Source organism: Taudactylus pleione, unplaced genomic scaffold (assembly GCF_031769625.1).
Source record: "Taudactylus pleione unplaced genomic scaffold, aTauple2 ptg000502l, whole genome shotgun sequence".
Lineage (NCBI taxonomy): Eukaryota > Metazoa > Chordata > Amphibia > Anura > Myobatrachidae > Taudactylus > Taudactylus pleione.
The window spans coordinates 3,646,027-3,663,661 of NW_028284904.1; the positions used below are offsets into that span (position 1 = coordinate 3,646,027).

General features: G+C 45.4%; 1 protein-coding gene across 7 annotated transcripts in view; it reads left to right on the top strand.

Moving 5' to 3' along the window:
• Positions 1–15,433, top strand: part of LDB1 (LIM domain binding 1) — a 217,919-nt gene extending 202,486 nt beyond the window's left edge. For 2 of the 7 annotated variants that reach the window (XM_088449973.1, XM_088449975.1), the window contains exons 7-11: positions 4,645–4,767; positions 5,075–5,158; positions 5,673–5,796; positions 5,885–6,033; positions 9,481–15,433. In XM_088449973.1, coding sequence (XP_088306099.1) covers positions 4,645–4,767; positions 5,075–5,158; positions 5,673–5,796; positions 5,885–6,033; positions 9,481–9,711 — 711 coding nt within the window. In that variant the 3' untranslated portion in view covers positions 9,712–15,433. The other 5 variants (XM_088449976.1, XM_088449977.1, XM_088449979.1 and 2 more) reach the window with 5 other exon arrangements.
• The last annotated feature ends 2,202 nt before the right edge of the window (positions 15,434–17,635 follow it).

Below are 17,635 nucleotides of genomic sequence, written 5' to 3' on the forward strand. Positions count from 1 at the left end.
AGACTGACATGCCTTCTAGGATTTCTAAACGCCCACTCATGACACGGGCTGCTCAGGTATCGGACTCAGAGGGTTCCTCAGATGATGGGGAGGTCCCTGATGACACTGACTCGGACGCCTCGGTCCAGGAAATGGATACCAAGTCGTCCATTAATGTGCGAGCACTAGTTAGGGCGGTGCGAGCTATTCTTCTTATAGAGGATGAGGCACCGGTTCCTAGGTCGAAGTTTCCTAGTTTCAAAAAAACTAAGGTGGCTTCTGCGGTGTTTCCCCTGTCGGATCAGTTGACGGATCATATGGCGGTAGCTTGGCAGGCGCCCAGTAAGAGATTCCTTCCTCAGAAGCGGTTGGCTTCTAATTACCCCTTCCCTGAGGCACATTGTAAAAAATGGGAAACTCCACCGGCGGTGGATTCCCATGTCACCCGTTTAACTCGGGGCGCCACCTTACCATTACCGTCGATATCCTCGCTGAAGGATCCCACGGACAGGAAAGTTGAGACTTGCTTAAAGTCTATTTACTCCCTCTCCGGGGCGGTGGCCCGACCGTCCATGGCCATTTCCTGGGTGGCCAAGGCCATTGAGGGGTGGGCCAATGCATTGGAAGATACCTTCCCGGACGACGCTCCGGATGTCCAGCGGGCGTTGTTGGGACAAATGAGGGACGCCGCTTCTTACATTGGAGAAGCTTCTTTAGATGCTAGTCTGCTGACCTTGCGGGTATCGGCTGCAGCGGTGTCTGCCCGCCGATCCTTATGGTTGCGGTCCTGGAGAGCGGACTCTGATTCAAAGAAAGGTCTGGAGGCCTTACCTTTCAATGGGGAATTACTATTTGGTCCGGACTTGGACAAAATAGTGGACACCCTGGCTAAATCCAAGTCGGCCTTCCTCCCTTCGGCGGCACTGCCTGCTAAGGTTCGGAGTTCGGCTTTTCGTTCCTTTTGGGTTCAGGGTAAGGCGAAAGGTCAGTCCTTCCCGAGACAGTCTGCGAGTAAGACGGCCTCTAAACCCAAGAAGCAAGCCTGGAGTGCTCGGCGCCCTTCTTCCAAGCAGGAAGATAAACCTGCGGCCTGATGGGACGGGCCTCACTCTGGGGGACCTCAGAGTGGGAGGCCGACTTCTTCTATTTGCCCAGTGCTGGCACAATACCACCACGGATGCCTGGGTTCGAGAAGTGGTCTCCCAGGGGTACGCCCTGTCTTTTCGGCACAGACCACCCCACCAGTTTTTCTGCACAAGTCCTTCTCAGAACAAGACCAAGGCGTTACAGGTTCAGGAGGCTATAGAGTCCTTGCTGAAAGCAGGGGTCATTGTTCCCGTTCCTCTATCACAACGAGGGACGGGGTATTATTCGTCTCTGTTTCTGGTGCAGAAACCCAATGGTTCTCATCGCCCTATCCTCAACTTGAAGTCTCTGAACAAATTCCTCAGAGTTCCCAAGTTCAGGATGGAAACGTTACGTTCCATCATTCTGGCGATGGAACCGGGGGATTACATGGTGTCCCTGGACATCCAGGACGCCTACCTCCATGTTCCGATAGCATCTTCACACCAGCGGTATCTGAGGTTCGCTATCCTTCAACACCACTATCAGTTCCGGGCGCTACCCTTTGGTCTCTCCACGGCACCGAGGGTGTTCACGAAGATTATGGCGGTCATGGCCGCACATCTTCGGAACCAGAATGTACGGCTGCTGCCGTACCTGGACGACCTCCTGTTGCTGGCGAGCTCCCCGGAGGTACTGCTTCAACATCTCCACCTGACGATCGCTTGCCTGCAAGCACACGGGTGGTTGATAAATTGGAAAAAGTCCTCTCTGATTCCATCACAGCGGATGGTTCATTTGGGAGCCCTGCTGGATTCGCGTCAGCAAAGGATCTTCCTGACTCCAGAGAAGGTCGCCTCACTACAGCTGCGGATACGCAGTTGCCTGAGCCGTTGCCGCCTGTCGGTCCATTCGGCTATGAGAGTTCTGGGGTCCATGGTGTCGACATTCGACATGGTGGAATTTGCCCAGTTCCATTCCCGGCCCCTGCAGGGGCTGATTCTATCAGAATGGAACGGGTTACCTCACCGGATCCGCTCTCAGGTGCTGGTGTTGTCTCCGGACGTTCGGCTATCTTTGGCTTGGTGGCTTCAGACAGCTCATCTGGTCGAGGGGCGCCCATTTTGGATCCCGGACTGGGTCCTGCTCACGACGGATGCCAGTCTCCGGGGTTGGGGGGCAGTGACCGGCTCTTTGTCGCTTCAGGGTCGTTGGTCAGCGGAAGAAGCACTTCTCCCCATCAACATCCTGGAACTGCGGGCAGTATACAAGGCCCTGCAGTCGTCCGGCCCCGCTCTTCACGGAAGGGCGGTACAGGTGCAGTCCGACAACGCCACCACGGTGGCGTATATCAATCACCAAGGCGGAACTCGCAGTCAGGCAGCGATGTCGGAGGTGTCTCGTATCCTGTCTTGGGCGGAGGGTCACATTCCAGCGATCTCGGCGGTCTTCATCCCCGGAGTCCTCAATTGGGAGGCGGACTTCCTCAGCCGTCACGACGTGCATCCCGGGGAATGGTTGCTTCACCCAGAGGTGTTTCAGCTACTCGTGGACAGGTGGGGACTGCCGGAGCTGGACTTGATGGCCTCCCGTCACAATCACAAGTTGCCCGTTTACGGGTCAAGGACAAGAGACGCAGGTGCAAGTCTGGTGGACGCGCTGTCGGTGACATGGACGTTTCACCTGGCGTATCTGTTTCCTCCGATATCCCTGCTTCCTCGGGTTCTGCGGAAATTCAAGCAGGACGGCGGCATGCTCGTGCTGGTAGCTCCGGCGTGGCCCAGACGTCCTTGGTACTCCGATCTGAGGAGCCTCTCCATCGACGCTCCGTACCTTCTTCCTCAACGTCGGGACCTGTTGTCTCAGGGGCCCTGCCTTTACCCGGATCTGGGTCGGCTGTCTTTGACGGCGTGGCTCTTGAGACAGCCGTCTTGAGGTCTCGGGGCTTCTCCAGTTCGGTTATTGGTACGATGCTCAGGGCACGCAAGCCTGCTTCAGCACGGATTTATCACAGAGTGTGGCACACTTACTTTCAGTGGTGTGAGTCCAGACTTTATGATCCTCAGGTGTTCCGAGTTTCTAGGATCTTGGAATTTCTTCAGTCAGGATTGGATCTCGGCTTACGCCTTGCATCTCTGAAGGTTCATGTGTCCGCCTTGTCCGTGTGGTTTCAACGGCGGATTGCAATACTACCAGACATTCACACCTTTTTCCAAGGTGTTCTCAGGATCCAGCCTCCCTTTGTGCCTCCTGTGGCTCCTTGGGACTTGGCGGTGGTGCTACGGGTCCTGCAGGGTCCTCCGTTTGAGCCTCTTGGGGCGGTGGAGCTCAAGTGGCTGACATTTAAGACGGTTTTTCTCCTGGCAATTGCTTCGGCCAGGAGGGTGTCTGAATTGGGGGCGCTTTCCTGTCGCCCTCCTTTCCTGATTTTTCACCAGGACAGAGCGGTGCTCCGCACTCGTCCTGAGTTTTTGCCCAAAGTGGTCTCGAAGTTCCATATTAATCAGGAACTTGTTGTGCCAGCTTTTCAGTCCCCTGATCTTTCAGCTGGTGAGACTTCCTTAGATGTGGTCCGGGCGCTTAGAATTATGTAGACCGGACGGCTTCGGTTAGGAAGTCTGATTCCTTGTTTATCCTCTTTGGTTTTCACAAGAGGGGTTGGCCTGCCAACAAACAAACGTTAGCCCGTTGGCTTCGTTCCGTTATTTGTGAGGCTTATGCACAGGAGGGCTTACCTGTGCCAGCCTCTGTTAAGGCTCATTCCACTCGTTCTGTGGGTCCCTCTTGGGCTGCTAGACGTGGCGCTTCTGCTGTTCAGCTGTGTAAGGCGGCCACTTGGTCTTCAATTCAAACGTTTTTGAGGTTCTATGCGTTTGACACCTTTGCCTCTCAGGATGCATCCTTTGGGCGCCGGGTACTCCTTTCAGCACAGGAGCGTCCCCGCCCTTAGTTGTACTGCTTTGGGACATCCCCAAGGTCAACCCTGTGGACCCCCTATGGACCCTGAAGTAGAAAACAAGAGATATGGTAAGAACTTACCTTTGTTATCTCTGTTTCTACGAAGTCCATAGGGTCCACAGGGCGCCCGCCCTGACGCACCTGGCTTCAAATGGGCTGTGTGGCTGGTCACCGGGTTTCCGTCTCCTATTGCTGTGAGTATGGTTTCTTGTGTGTTCCGGTCTTCCTTCTCTCTGTTCCATATTCTCCTCCGGCCTAGGCTGCTTACCAACTGAGGTGCCTGTGGCTCGGGGGCGGGGTATAGAGGAGGACCCAAGTGCATCCTGGGAGCTAAAAGCTTAACTGTGTGGTGCCCATGGATCCTGTTCCAGCTATAACCCCAAGGTCAACCCTGTGGACCCTATGGACTTCGTAGAAACAGAGATAACAAAGGTAAGTTCTTACCATATCTCTTGTTTTTTTAGCGTCTTCAAAGTAGAGTTTGATTGGAGACGTGTTCTTATTCCTGGTACTTCTTTATTATATTATATTTGTTCCGGCTTCATTTAATATTGAACCAAAACCTATTTTAATGTTTTGTTTTATTCTATTCCTTACGGCCTGCTTTAGTACATATTTGACCTATCCACATTTTCTCTCTAGGTCTGTGTAGAGGGGAGATTATACCTCGAGTTTATGTTTGACGACATGATGAGGATAAAAACATGGCATTTCAGTATCCGGCAGCATCGAGAGCTCATTCCCCGGAGTATTCTCGCCATGCATGTAAGTCTTGAGGAGAAAGAGACTGTTTCATTATAAGACCTGCCTCCTTAGTTTATATCGCACCCCTCGCCTCCTCACAGTGCAGGAAGTCGATTTGTAGGTTATACCAATAGTTAGGAGAAAGCAGCTTCTGGATTCACCACTTCTGTCTAAAGTGCCTTTGTGAGATCACTAGTGCACTGATGGGGTGAATATTGGTCCAGCTTACAAAGCAGAGGCCTGTACTGCTTATTGGTGACTGGTCCACTTCGACATGTTACTGCAATTCCACCGTACGTTTTAAACTTTTTTATTCTCAACTTCTCAGGCCCAGGACCCCCAAATGTTGGACCAGTTGTCAAAGAACATCACAAGATGTGGACTTTCAAATTCTACACTTAACTACCTCCGAGTAAGTACGCCGACCGTTTGTATAATGTATGTTGTGTGATGGATTCCATAGTATACTGCACTCCCCTCTCCTAGATTAGAGCTGGCCCATGCACAAGTCCTCGCATTCACATACAAACGTGGGTCCTAAATATGCGCTGTGCAGCGGTATCATGCTTTTGCTAAATGGCTACATCTGGAGGAGCACGATTGGTGTGTTCAAACATGACTACGTACCACGTCAGACGCGGTGTCCATCGGCATTTATGTGTCGCCCTCCATAACTTATCAACGTAAATTTTGTAATCCCGAATTAGTCAGGATCCGCGTGTGTTGTGGATCCCCACCCGCAGCCAGTTTGGTATGAAGCATCCTAATGAGACATCATGATCGCACCTGGAGCAAAGTCTGTTGTTCGTTTTGTGTGGTTTTGTAGTTTTTGTTTTTACTGTAATCTTGTATTTTATATGTATATGGTTTTTATTTATTTTTTTGTAACCTTCTTGGTGAAACACTGTTTTCTCTACCCCTCGCAGCTGTGTGTAATTCTGGAGCCAATGCAGGAGCTCATGTCTCGGCACAAGACGTACAGTTTAAGCCCTCGCGATTGTCTAAAGACTTGTCTTTTCCAGAAATGGCAGCGGATGGTAGCACCTCCCGGTAAGAACCCATCGGTTGTTGCTCGTTATGTTGGAATTGGGGCACCACGTCCATGTAAGTCTGACTTCTGTCCTCCCCGTTCCTGCAGCCGAGCCAGCCCGACAGGCCCCCAATAAGCGGAGGAAAAGGAAGATGTCTGGTGGGAGCACAATGAGCTCTGGAGGGGGCAACACAAACAATAGTAACAGTAAGAAGAAGAGTCCGGCCAGTACCTTCGCCCTCTCCAGCCAGGTACCTGTAAGCATCATCTTTTATTTACTATTCTTCCTCAGTTACCCCTCTCCTACCTCTGTCTGTCCAGATGCTACTTTAAGGCGACAATGGGGACTTTATCTAATTCACTAATCATATACAGATGTGTCCTCATACATCTCGCCTCATTGTGCGTTAAACAGTTGCGCCGTGGCGTGATTCGGAAGTGCAGAGCGTCTTTTTTTTTTTTTTTTCATGCCACCTTTTACCTTCAAATGTCTTAAACGTACAGCGATGCGAATAGGTCAGCTACTGCTGATAGAATATAGGCATGCCGTATATCATTTTTATGTGCGACTGTGGGTGTATCTGCCAAACGCTAAGTTAGTGTTACAGCCGCTGATGCTGTAACGTAGCATTTCGCAGGCAGATACACCTGCAGTCGCACACACACAGAACATTAGCATGCCGCATGTCATTTTAATCAGCAGAAGCTGATGGTGCGTCCTATTCGCATCGCTGTGCGACTAAGACACATTTGAAGGGAAAGTGTTGCACGGAAAGACGCTCGGTGCTACCGAGTCACGCGGAGCTCCCGCGATGTGTAGCAGCGCACCTTGTAGCATACGGAAGATAGATGTATGTGGACACATCTGTATCTCTTTAAATCGTTGAATATATTGACCAATGAACTTACAGGGAATTATTTAAAGAGCCAGTGCCGCTTTGGGAAAACAAACAAGCTGCAGCATTATCAGGGAGAAAGCAGAACTGAAACATTGCTGCTGTATCCTTTTTTTTTTTTTTCACCTCTCCAATTGTCATTCTGCAACGTACGGAGAGTTGGGCCGTCGTCCAACAACGTGAATTAGTGCGAGAGATTTGTGCCCACTGCAGTGCTGATTGTTCTCAGAGACTGAGGCTTGCATATTGGTTTTGCATATTCCTTCTCCTGTCTGGGCTGATGGAGACTGCTTGCCAAGGGCTGAGTTGCAGGTTTAACCACTTCCTGACCACCCAACAACTTCAGCCGAGGCCTAAAACAATGCACAAAAAGCGTCATCACTGGTACTTCATTCAGGCTGGGCTTGGCCATGCTGGAGCAAAAGAGAGCAGGCACTGCAGCCCTAATTTGTCCCTGCCAATTTTCTAAAACTATAAGGCCTGATTCTGAAGGGGGGATGAATTGTGGTGCCGTTGGCGGCGTTTCCTGGCCATTAGAACGGCAGTTCCTCCCATAGTGTGGACTGTCTACACTGGGTTCAGCAGAGGACAGCTGTGGAGCAGATTACAGAGTTATCTCCTATTTCCGGGTCATAGGTTTTATAGCAGATAGTAGGTGCCATTAATTGCTAATATATAATCCTTACAACTAATATTATTCACCCCTTTGTGGTAATAATAGTACACCCTGGAATAGAATACTGCAACATGTGCTCTTTATATAGAGACTAGTCAAATAACCACTTGAAATCCTGACCAAATCCTAATAGATGTTAGAGCATGGTGGCCAGTCAGGGAAAAGGGGTAAACTGCACTGGACCAACCAACTCTCCATGGCAACCACAGTCGCATGACCCCCTAATGTACTGTAGTGAGCAGAAAACACCCCACTGAGCTCTACACTGTATACAATCCCCTCTCATTCACGTCCCAGTCTTCACAGAGATCAGAGATAAGTAACCTGTGGCTCCTGAGCTTTTGTGGAGTTACAAATTCCATTAGGTGTTTTGGGTTAATCTATAACCTCTGGAGGGCATCAGGAAAGTAATTCTAATCTGTTTCAAGACAAAAACAAGAATGTTAAATACGTTTTGGATTAATTTTCCAAAGGTGCCCTGACTCTTTAAATTTCCTGTATATGTTTTTATTCTTCGAACTGATTATTCTTATCCTCTACTATGACAGTGATTAGCTTACTCCTGTATTTTCTTTTCATAGACATATTTTATTTTTTTTTCTTTAAATGACCCCTGCCTGCAAATGTGTGTAATGCTCTCCAGGGCCAGTGCTAACACCCAGAGTGAAACTTGCCTTTGTAATGCTGGTCTAGGACTTTGCCGTGATTTCTAGTCTAAATATTCCCCCTTACCATAGAAATCTGAATGACAATTCCTGGAAACGTATCGCCTGTTCCAATAGCTACTAACTGTAAGCGAGACTTTTTGTTTTCAACTTAGCAAGTCTCTGTTTTGCTACGACTCCTATGAAACGTCACTAAATCGCATCGGCGGACAGAGCGTTTTTATAGTCTTGGATGTCTGTAAGAAAAATACCGACTGTTGAAATGTAAAAGGCATTTTGCACTCTGGGCATTGGCTCTGGAGAGTTCTGACTGTCTTGCAGCTTACAGTATATTTATGAACTGGCTGCACAATATGGCGTAAATCACTATCTTTACTTATATTTGTAGAGGCAAGTGTCTAGACTTACTGAAGAAGCATGACCCGGCTGTTTTCTAGGTGTGTTTTACAGCAAGCTAGAGCAACCTGTTGCACTCCATCTGTGTACAATGTTCCACCAGCCTCTGTACTATAACTTGTGTTGACCATGTTCTGTAGTGTTAGAGAAGGCAAAACGCACCTAGATGTAGGAGGATCAGAGCAGACCTTCTTATTTTTATGTTGTGTATTTCCTGCACCTGAGCCGCATTTGGTTTCCGCGCAGAGATCACAAGGATTGTGAGCACCGTTCAATGCAAATATCAATAGTTCCAAATGAGACATGCTCCTTTGTAGGAATGTCACGGGGGGGTGGGAGGGGGGCATTGATGAAAAGTTTTGCACATGTACTGGCGTAGGACATATCCGATCGTGGGATAGCGCCAGGTCTATTGTACTGTCCATTTTCACTATGCACCAGTTTTCAAACAAATGTGCCAAACATCTTTATTTATATGAATTAGAACAATTCTATTGCTGCCTGCATTGAGCTCTGGTCATGATCTTTTTCAAGTGCTTACCCTCCAACAGTCGCAATATTCACAGCTGAAAAGGGGGGGGGCTTCATGAGTGTAAAGGCCCCCATTCATCAGCAATTGATTGCAGCAATCGTGCAATTTGCAATCGATTGTGTATAAAAAGCTTTCCCTTTTTCAATCGATTGCACGATTGCTGCAATCGCTGATGTATGGGGGCCTTAACTCCTTAGAAGCTGCGATTCGCCGCAGGCGTGCCTGACACCCTCCTGGGCTTCCCGGTTTGAACTGTTGGGGAGGTAAGTAAGTGTGGTCTGTCTGCGTGGAACGCTGCTCGCGCAGTTCTTCCTTATGAGCAGACGCTTCTCTTGTCCTGGAAGTTAGACCGTAATGCGTAACACATGCATCTTTGAAATGACAGTAGGGCTTTAATCCTACATCCCTTACGTTACATGCATTTTTGCAGGCCGCAGCTTCCCCCTGACCTCCAAGAAGCCGCTTCTGACCACGCGTAGTAGTGGAAGGAAGGGACACGCCTCTGCCTTGATTATGTTTCTGGAACTCTTCCCTTTCAGGATGTAATGGTGGTGGGCGAACCAACCCTGATGGGAGGAGAATTCGGGGACGAAGATGAACGACTGATAACCCGTCTGGAGAACACTCAGTTTGATGCTGCCAATGGAATTGATGACGAGGACAGCTTCAATAACTCGCCCGCACTAGGCGCCAACAGCCCATGGAACAGCAAACCACCTTCAAGCCAAGAAAGCAAATCGGAGAACCCAACCTCACAGGCTTCACAGTAAAAAGAAAAAAAAAAATAGATTAAAACAAAAATATATATATGTGTATAACAGGCCGATGTGGAGGAACAAAAAAAAAAAAATTGTTTTAAAATAAAAGTTGAGAAAAAGGAAAAAAAAGGAAAAAAAAAAAAAAGAGAAAAGTTCAAACTTATCTACCTGTAAATTGAAATAAAACAAAAAACATCATTTTAAAAATTGAACCCCCCCTTACTGCAGGTCATACCTTTTTTAGGAAAGGGGTTACTGTGAGATGGACTGAGGTACTGTGGACTAATGACTATACATGATTGGGGGTTTGAGATGTAATTGTTTTGTGGTCCGATCAAGTCTTTGGCTGATCATGTCACCAGGAACTAGTGACATACTCAGGGACGTCACTAGTTTTTAGTGAATAGATCAGCTTCAGTCTCATGAATAATGGTTCGGCCCACAAAATGGCTTTCTCTACCGTACTCCACAAATTCATTTTTATTCCCATTTAAGATTACAACTATAGGGACGTTTGTTTTGCAATGCTGTAGGGAAAATATACCTTGTGCCTATAGATAATGGCAGGCATCCTGGGCACTCCGCCAACTATCGCCATTATAGAAGGCCACGCCAGGGCGCTTGTGTGATCCTCACATTTTGAAAAAGCAGCCTAAGTAACATGACTTCCTGACCACGTAGTATTTGTATATAGTTTGGCGGTCAGCTTGCCATTAATAATATACATAACATTGTGGACACTGAGATAAAGGGGAATTCCACCTTAACAGAGTTCTATTTTCCAGACTCTGGTTTGTGTATACAGTTGTATCTACATGGCAGATGTATTGTTTCTTGCGGCAATGGAAATCATCTTACACTATCAAAAGCTTTAAAGGGGGAGTTGACCTTTTAAAAAAAATAAAAAAAATTATATATTATTTTATATATTTTTTTTTTTTTTTTTTTTTTTAAGGGGTATTCTACTTCTAGAAATCATTATTAAATTCTTTAGTCTTCAATTTCTGTGTCATCCAGGGAGATTTGTTTTTAATTTTATTTTGGATTCAACGTTCAAAGTGAACGGAGATAACCAATCTACCTAGGTGATCCAAGATGCCTTCAGTGATCAGTGCAGTGAGGCGGTTAGTAGGCTACAGAAAGGAATTCTGTTTACAAGAGGGTATATGCAATCAAAGAAATCGGTGTTGAAAGTCCTGTTCTTTATTCACGTGTTAAAATGGCAGCATAAAGTACAACATTGTATACAGCCTAAATAGTCTAATCTCTGCACATGCCTATAACGACACCTATTGTCTTCGGCCAGCAATCTTTTTTGTTTTTGTTTTTTTTTTGGGTCATGGCGGTGACACTTATTAAATGTAGCATTCAGTAAGGTATTGTTTTTTTTTTCTTTTCTATTCCAGATCATTGTACATAATCATTCCCTAAAGTCAATAAGCAGACAATGTTGTAGTTTGTGTCCACAGTGCCTCATTCTTTCTTGCTTTTTTTTTTTCTATTTTATTTTTTATAGTTTTTATTTTTTATTTTTTTGTTTTTATTTTTAAAATAATATTATTAAAAAAGTAAGTTAAAAAAATGCTGTCCTGATTTTTGTACTAGCTTATTCTATATCTCTGGGGAATCTTGTTTTATACAGTTCCAAAAGCTTCAAACCAAGGAAAGACTTTGCAGAATTCCTTTGTAATCCCTCCAAGTGGAAGAGAAGAGAAAGCCCTTTCTTATTTGTAAAACCGTGTGATACTCTCTCCCTTCTCCTCACCCACCTGTTCTCTCGCTTGGGTTTGTGTATCTTGTGCCTGTATATTTTCCGCTCCGTAGAAAGCAGTGTGTAATTCTAGTATTAATGTATGATCATTTAGAAAAGATTACTTTTTTATATATATATAGCTGATATGATATTTGAGGGTGGGTTCGAGGGATATTCCCATGTTCCCATTTTTGTAGGGGTCTGGAATATTGAGGGATGTACAAACTGGAGTTGATTTGTGGTCACCAGTTCACTGTAATCATGTAACTTTTATGGTCTGATTTTGTTTTAAATTGTGTGTGCGCGCAAGACCTTCTTTTACGGTCTTGAAAATCCCAGCCCAGAGTCCAGACTTTGTTGGAAGCAAAAGAATTAAAGGGTTTTTTTTTTTTTTTTTTTTTTTTTTATTTATTTGGACAAGTTGTGCTGAAAAATTGGTGAATTTTTACTGTTTGTATGTTTCCCACCCCGACCTTTATATCAGCCAGGCTAAGTCCCCCCTCTTCCCTCCTGGGTACCATGCAGACCTGCTGTGTATGCACAGAGCTGTGCTATGTTGTATTCAAGGGTAGAGAAATCTGCAAGCCAGAAATGCCATGATAGATCGGATAGATAAATAGATCGATCGATCTATCTTCAACTTAAAAAAAAAAATCTCACGTTTTAGGTTTATTTTTTGTCTAATGTGGACAATTATATTTTGTATTAACATCTGGCTGTTGTGGAACAACTTCAATACACCAACTGGTTTCCTTCATCCGTTTTAGGGGATATATTGATACCTTTTTGAAGTTCATTTGGGTGCAATAAACTTATATGGGGATGTAGATTAGTCTGGACCCCGCACATGAGTAGAGATATTCTGTTTATTAGACGTATAATGCAACGTAGTGTAATGGTTCCCCTCTGTCCTGGTGGTGCTAGCTTGCGCTGTTAAGTAAGTAGTGTATGTATATGCACTAGACATTGGAGGACATGAATATGTGCACTAAAGTCTGCGCTACTGTAAAGGAAGGTCACTTGTAACAATCTACCGGTTGCATTCCTCAATCCGTGTTCACACATCTGAGACTCTTTAAAATGTACATAAAAAGCGGACTGGTGTGAATGGGCCTAAAAGAGTAGGCTGTATTGTCATTGCTATATTGGTTCTGCCCATGAAATATCCAGTTGCATTGTGAGTACAGTGTTCCTCCTGGGTGTTCCTGACTGACCACCTCTAGTCCAATCACGTTGCGTCCTCTTCGCCCATTATATAGAGGGATGGGTGCAGTCTAGGCTCTGTGACATGTATCTACCCTACAGGGCCAAATGTGGGAGCTGGCGGTGATTGGTAGTCGGTACATTAAAAGTGGCAATTAGTTTAAAAGCCAAACCAGCTTTGGTTTCACCCAATTTTAACCGATCGGTCACTTGTGTTGCGTGGTGTTTATTCATGAAATGATCAAATTCATCTAAAAGAAATGATTGTTGAAAATGAATTCCATTTAATTTAAGTGTGAAACCAATGATATCGAATTTTGCGTCATACTGGAAACTTGCTAAATTTTATCTTAAGGGGTGGGGCCTGGGGGGGTGGGGGAGGTGGAATTTTTTTTTTTTTCAGTGATCAAATGGAAACGCAAAAATGGGAAGTCAATTGAGAAGAACAGCAAGCTCGTTCTGTCCATCCATTGCCTGTGCAGATTCAGGGGCCACCTTGATCCCTGGTCCTGTACGTACTTATCGGCACATAGAAATCATAGTGTAAAGCCCTGTGGTGATGGTCGAGCGCCTATGCACAGACGCTGCCCGTCCAATCAGAGTAATGGGCTTGCTGTTCTTTTCAAACAATTGACTCCCCATTTTTGTGCGTTTCTATTTGATCACTGAAAAAAACTTCCACCTCCCCCCTTTCCAGTATGACGCAAAATTCTATATTATTTGTTTCGCACTTAAATTCCATTTTTTTTTAAAAGTTACTGTGTGGAGTTTACATATGTTTCCTAGATTTCTTGCCAGCGCGAATTGCGGCCATTGCTTTCCCACCGGCGTGTAACCGTGATCTCGCGGTGTTGGGGTAATGTAATCTGTTTCCACTCTCAGGCATTTATTTTCCATCACTCATGCAGAATTCTCTCTTCCGTTGTCAGACAGATGGGCCTACTCGGTAACGTTAGATAGTTTCCAAGCAGTGAATGAAGTTAGCTGTAACCCTGACATTATCGCAGCCAGGGCCAGTGCTCCCATTAGACGCCCTAAAGCGGCTGTTTAGACTGACAGCATTTCAGGGGCACCTAAAACACTTTTAAAGTCGCATTTAGGGACTGTAATGACTTTGATTCCATGCTCGGAGCTAAATGCGGAAATCTATCCGTATGGCGGATTGTATAGCGATATGACTGCACATCCCCTATCCCATAGACTTCACTAAATAGCCACCATTATTATTTGACAGCACTTGCACAAGCCCCATCCTTGGTGTAAGACAACGGCCTCTGCATACACCCCAATCTGCGTCCTATTTTATAATTATTCCTGCTCCAATCACAGCATTCTGCTACTTTTTATATGTTTATTTTTTTAAATGGACATTTGGTTTTACACTAAAATTAAAATTTTCCTGTTTCCCTAACATCACTCTGCTCATATGTAAACTGTATTAATGGTAGTTTCTGCACCCATATTGTTTCATACAAGATGAGGGTTATCAAGACATGCACCAAAATGTGTGTGTGTGTGTGTGTGTGTGTGTGTGTGTGTATATATATATGTACACAACCACTGTAGAGCTCTGTTTTCCCTGTACTATTACAGTTGGCCACTAGGGGGATCCCAACTGCTGTACACAATTGCTATGTAGATATTTTGACAGAGATGACATATAAAATCAGTTTATCAGGGGCACTGGATGGGCCATTCTGACCTCCGGGACCCTTTATTAATTAATGCAGTTGTTTTTAAAGTTAAATCTATTCTTCTCAACTGGGGATGGGCCCAGGCGTGCTGTAAACCAGTTGAATAGGACAAATGTATAAACTATTTAAATTTGAAGGGACCAGGAAAAAGGTGTCCATTTTAATTGATAGAAATCATGAAACCGATTTTAAGCAGAGCCGTACTCGCAGCTTCCTGCTCGCAGCGGGCGTGACTGCTTTCTTGGCGGAACCAATATCCGTCAGAATGCAACCAAATGGTTTGCTAGAAATTGGTGACCTCCTTGTTACACAGTGACGGCGTCCGGGGTTCCTAGGACAATAGGCAGCGTTCTCATGAATAACGATGGGTTAAGCCCCCGCTTATTGGCTGCCTCTCTGATACACAGAGCTCACGAGAATTCAGCATAAAGTGCTGATCTCATAAATATCTGTTATGGTAAATATTTTATTTAAATCCCAAAAAAATTTTTTTTTTCTGGTTTGGTTTTTGATGAATGTACGTATGACGTGGATGAACCCAAGGTCTTTTGCTTGTAACAACTGTTTTCACTCTCTCCGCTCTGTCTTTCCATAATTGTAAACTAGAGCAATATATATCCATTACAGAACCCATGTCCTGATCCTATGTACACCCTGCTGTGGGAGGTCATGTGACAGGTTCTTAGAATATATACAAAATGTATATGTAAATGTGTTCTTACTACATTTTTGGGGGGGTTATAGGGAGGTACAATGAGGGATCTGAAAAACCCAGGAGCCCCTGTCTGTTTTGGAATTATTATTATTATATTTTTTTTGTGTGAATTGGTGACACATACATGACCCTCCCCCCATCGCCGTGTAGACTTTGCCAACATATGTGCAGTCCTTATGACATTGCATAGTTTGTGCCATTAAGTCCTGTATGGTACCAATAAACTTCCAGTTCTCGGTTTCATAATGTTCATTTGAATCATTGTTCTCCAACCACCCTCCCTGCATTATAAGGGCCTCTGAATTTGAGGTTCATATTTGGTTTCTTTATAAATATTGTATAATAAACTCTAGATGGGTTTCTATGTGTGATTGTTTCCGCTCTAACTCTTTTCTTACAAAACCAAGTTCTTGGTTCATGGCGCACTTCAGACAGATGTCCTGATCACTGGTCATGGTCCTAATACACTTCTAATTACACTGTATACAGATATAGGACACTACACCCCCAACATGACCTGACCACTGTACATGACCATAATACACATCTATTACACTGTATACAGACATAGGACACTACACCCCCAACATGATCCAACTACTGTACATGACTATAATACACATCTATTACACTCTATACAGCCATAGGACACTACACCCCCAACATGACCTGACTACTGTACATCACCATAATATACATCTATTACACTGTATACAGACATAGGACACTACACCCCCAACATGACCTGACTACTGTACATCACCATAATATATATCTATTACACTGTATACAGACATAGGACACTACACCCCAACATGTCCTGACCACTGACATGATCATAATACACATCTATTACACTGTATACGGACATAGGACACTACACCCCCAACATGTCCTGACCACTGTACATGACCATAATACACATCTATTACACTGTATACAGACATAGGACACTACACCCCCAACATGACCTGACCACTGTACATGACCATACTACACATCTATTACACTCTATACAGACATAGGACACTACACCCCCAACATGTCCTGACCACTGTATATGACCATAATACACATCTATTACACCCCAACATGACCTGTCCGTAATACAATTCCATCATGCTCTATACAGACACTATACCTCCAGCTGGAGGAGGGCAGAGGAAGGAGCTCTGCCTGCCGGGTAAGGGGACGTTCTGGGATGTCAGTATTTCTCTGGAAGACCCAGGTACAATGAATGCTGATATAACAACACAGGGTAATATCACAAGTGGTGCTTTTCTGATTTACCCTCCACGTCTCCTGATCCCTCTGCGGCCAGCGCTTGGATACTTTGAGTATAAATAATTACATATAGCACTTGGATTAAAGGTACAAAATAAATGCAATACAATATTTCCTTATTGGTATACGGTGCCCAGAACACAGCTGTGACCTGACAGTAGGCATCAGGGAAGAATGGGCTAGGATACAGATGATAATGACCAGGTTATTATGGGGAGGAATTTGGGGGTAACAAGTGCTGGTGAGCGGGTAGTAACGGCTGACCCTGGGATAAACATAACTCTCCCTATGTCCTTCTGGATCCCTGTGAAAGTTATGTCTTATGCATAAGGGAGGGGCTCAGAGTCGCCATGAGAAATTTTGAGCCCGGATTCTTCTTGAGGCGCGATTTAATGTGTGCCCCATTGTGTATATCAGCCCCCCTCTGTAGATGCTGCTCCGTGGAAGAGACCATAGCTGCGCGCCTTTGGTAGGCTTGTACCCCACCACGCAAACACCTGTCGGCCCCTGGATGGCGGCTGGCTAGAGAATAGAAGGCTGACCAATTGGCGAATCTGAACATCGCACAATGTAACTCTCTTTTTCTTCCGGTGGGTAAAATCTGGGCTGATTAAGAGGTGAACGCTATGGCGATTTCATACACAGTTTAGGCGACTTTGCCATCGCGCATGTGTATAAGCTGCACTGCGATCACATTGCGATTACGGATGCACATAGAAATACATTGCACAGTGATTGACAGGTAGTCAGCGTTTGGGGGTGGTCAGAAAAACGGCGTTACATGGGCCTTCATAAATTAACCCTTGAGTTCTCCTACACAGAATGAGCGCCCTCTGCGTGAGAAGAGAGGACAAGATGGCTGCTCAATGTGGGTCGATATTTACACCACTATGTGTCGTTGCGCGCAGGTGAGGAGACAGCAGTGGGCGTCTTAATGCTTGGGGCGATCTTTGCAATCAGCATAATTCCGCAGCTGCATTGCATAGGAAAACGTAACTGCGATCACATTAGCGTCCATCTCTGAATCTGGTCTTTTGTCTACAATCATTTGCGTAATAGGGATGGGTCTTATTACATAAACACAAGCACGCAGCGGGTAGGTGAGCTCCGTCAGCTACAGCAACCCATAGCCCTGGGCACATGCTCGAAATGTCCTTCCCACACTGCAGGAGCCGCAAGGGCAAAACATCAGCTCTTACAGGGCAGCCCCTAATATATAATAAGCCATTTTCTGGAGCTGTATAATGTGTACGATACCTCTCACACAAGTGTTTATGGGGCAACCAA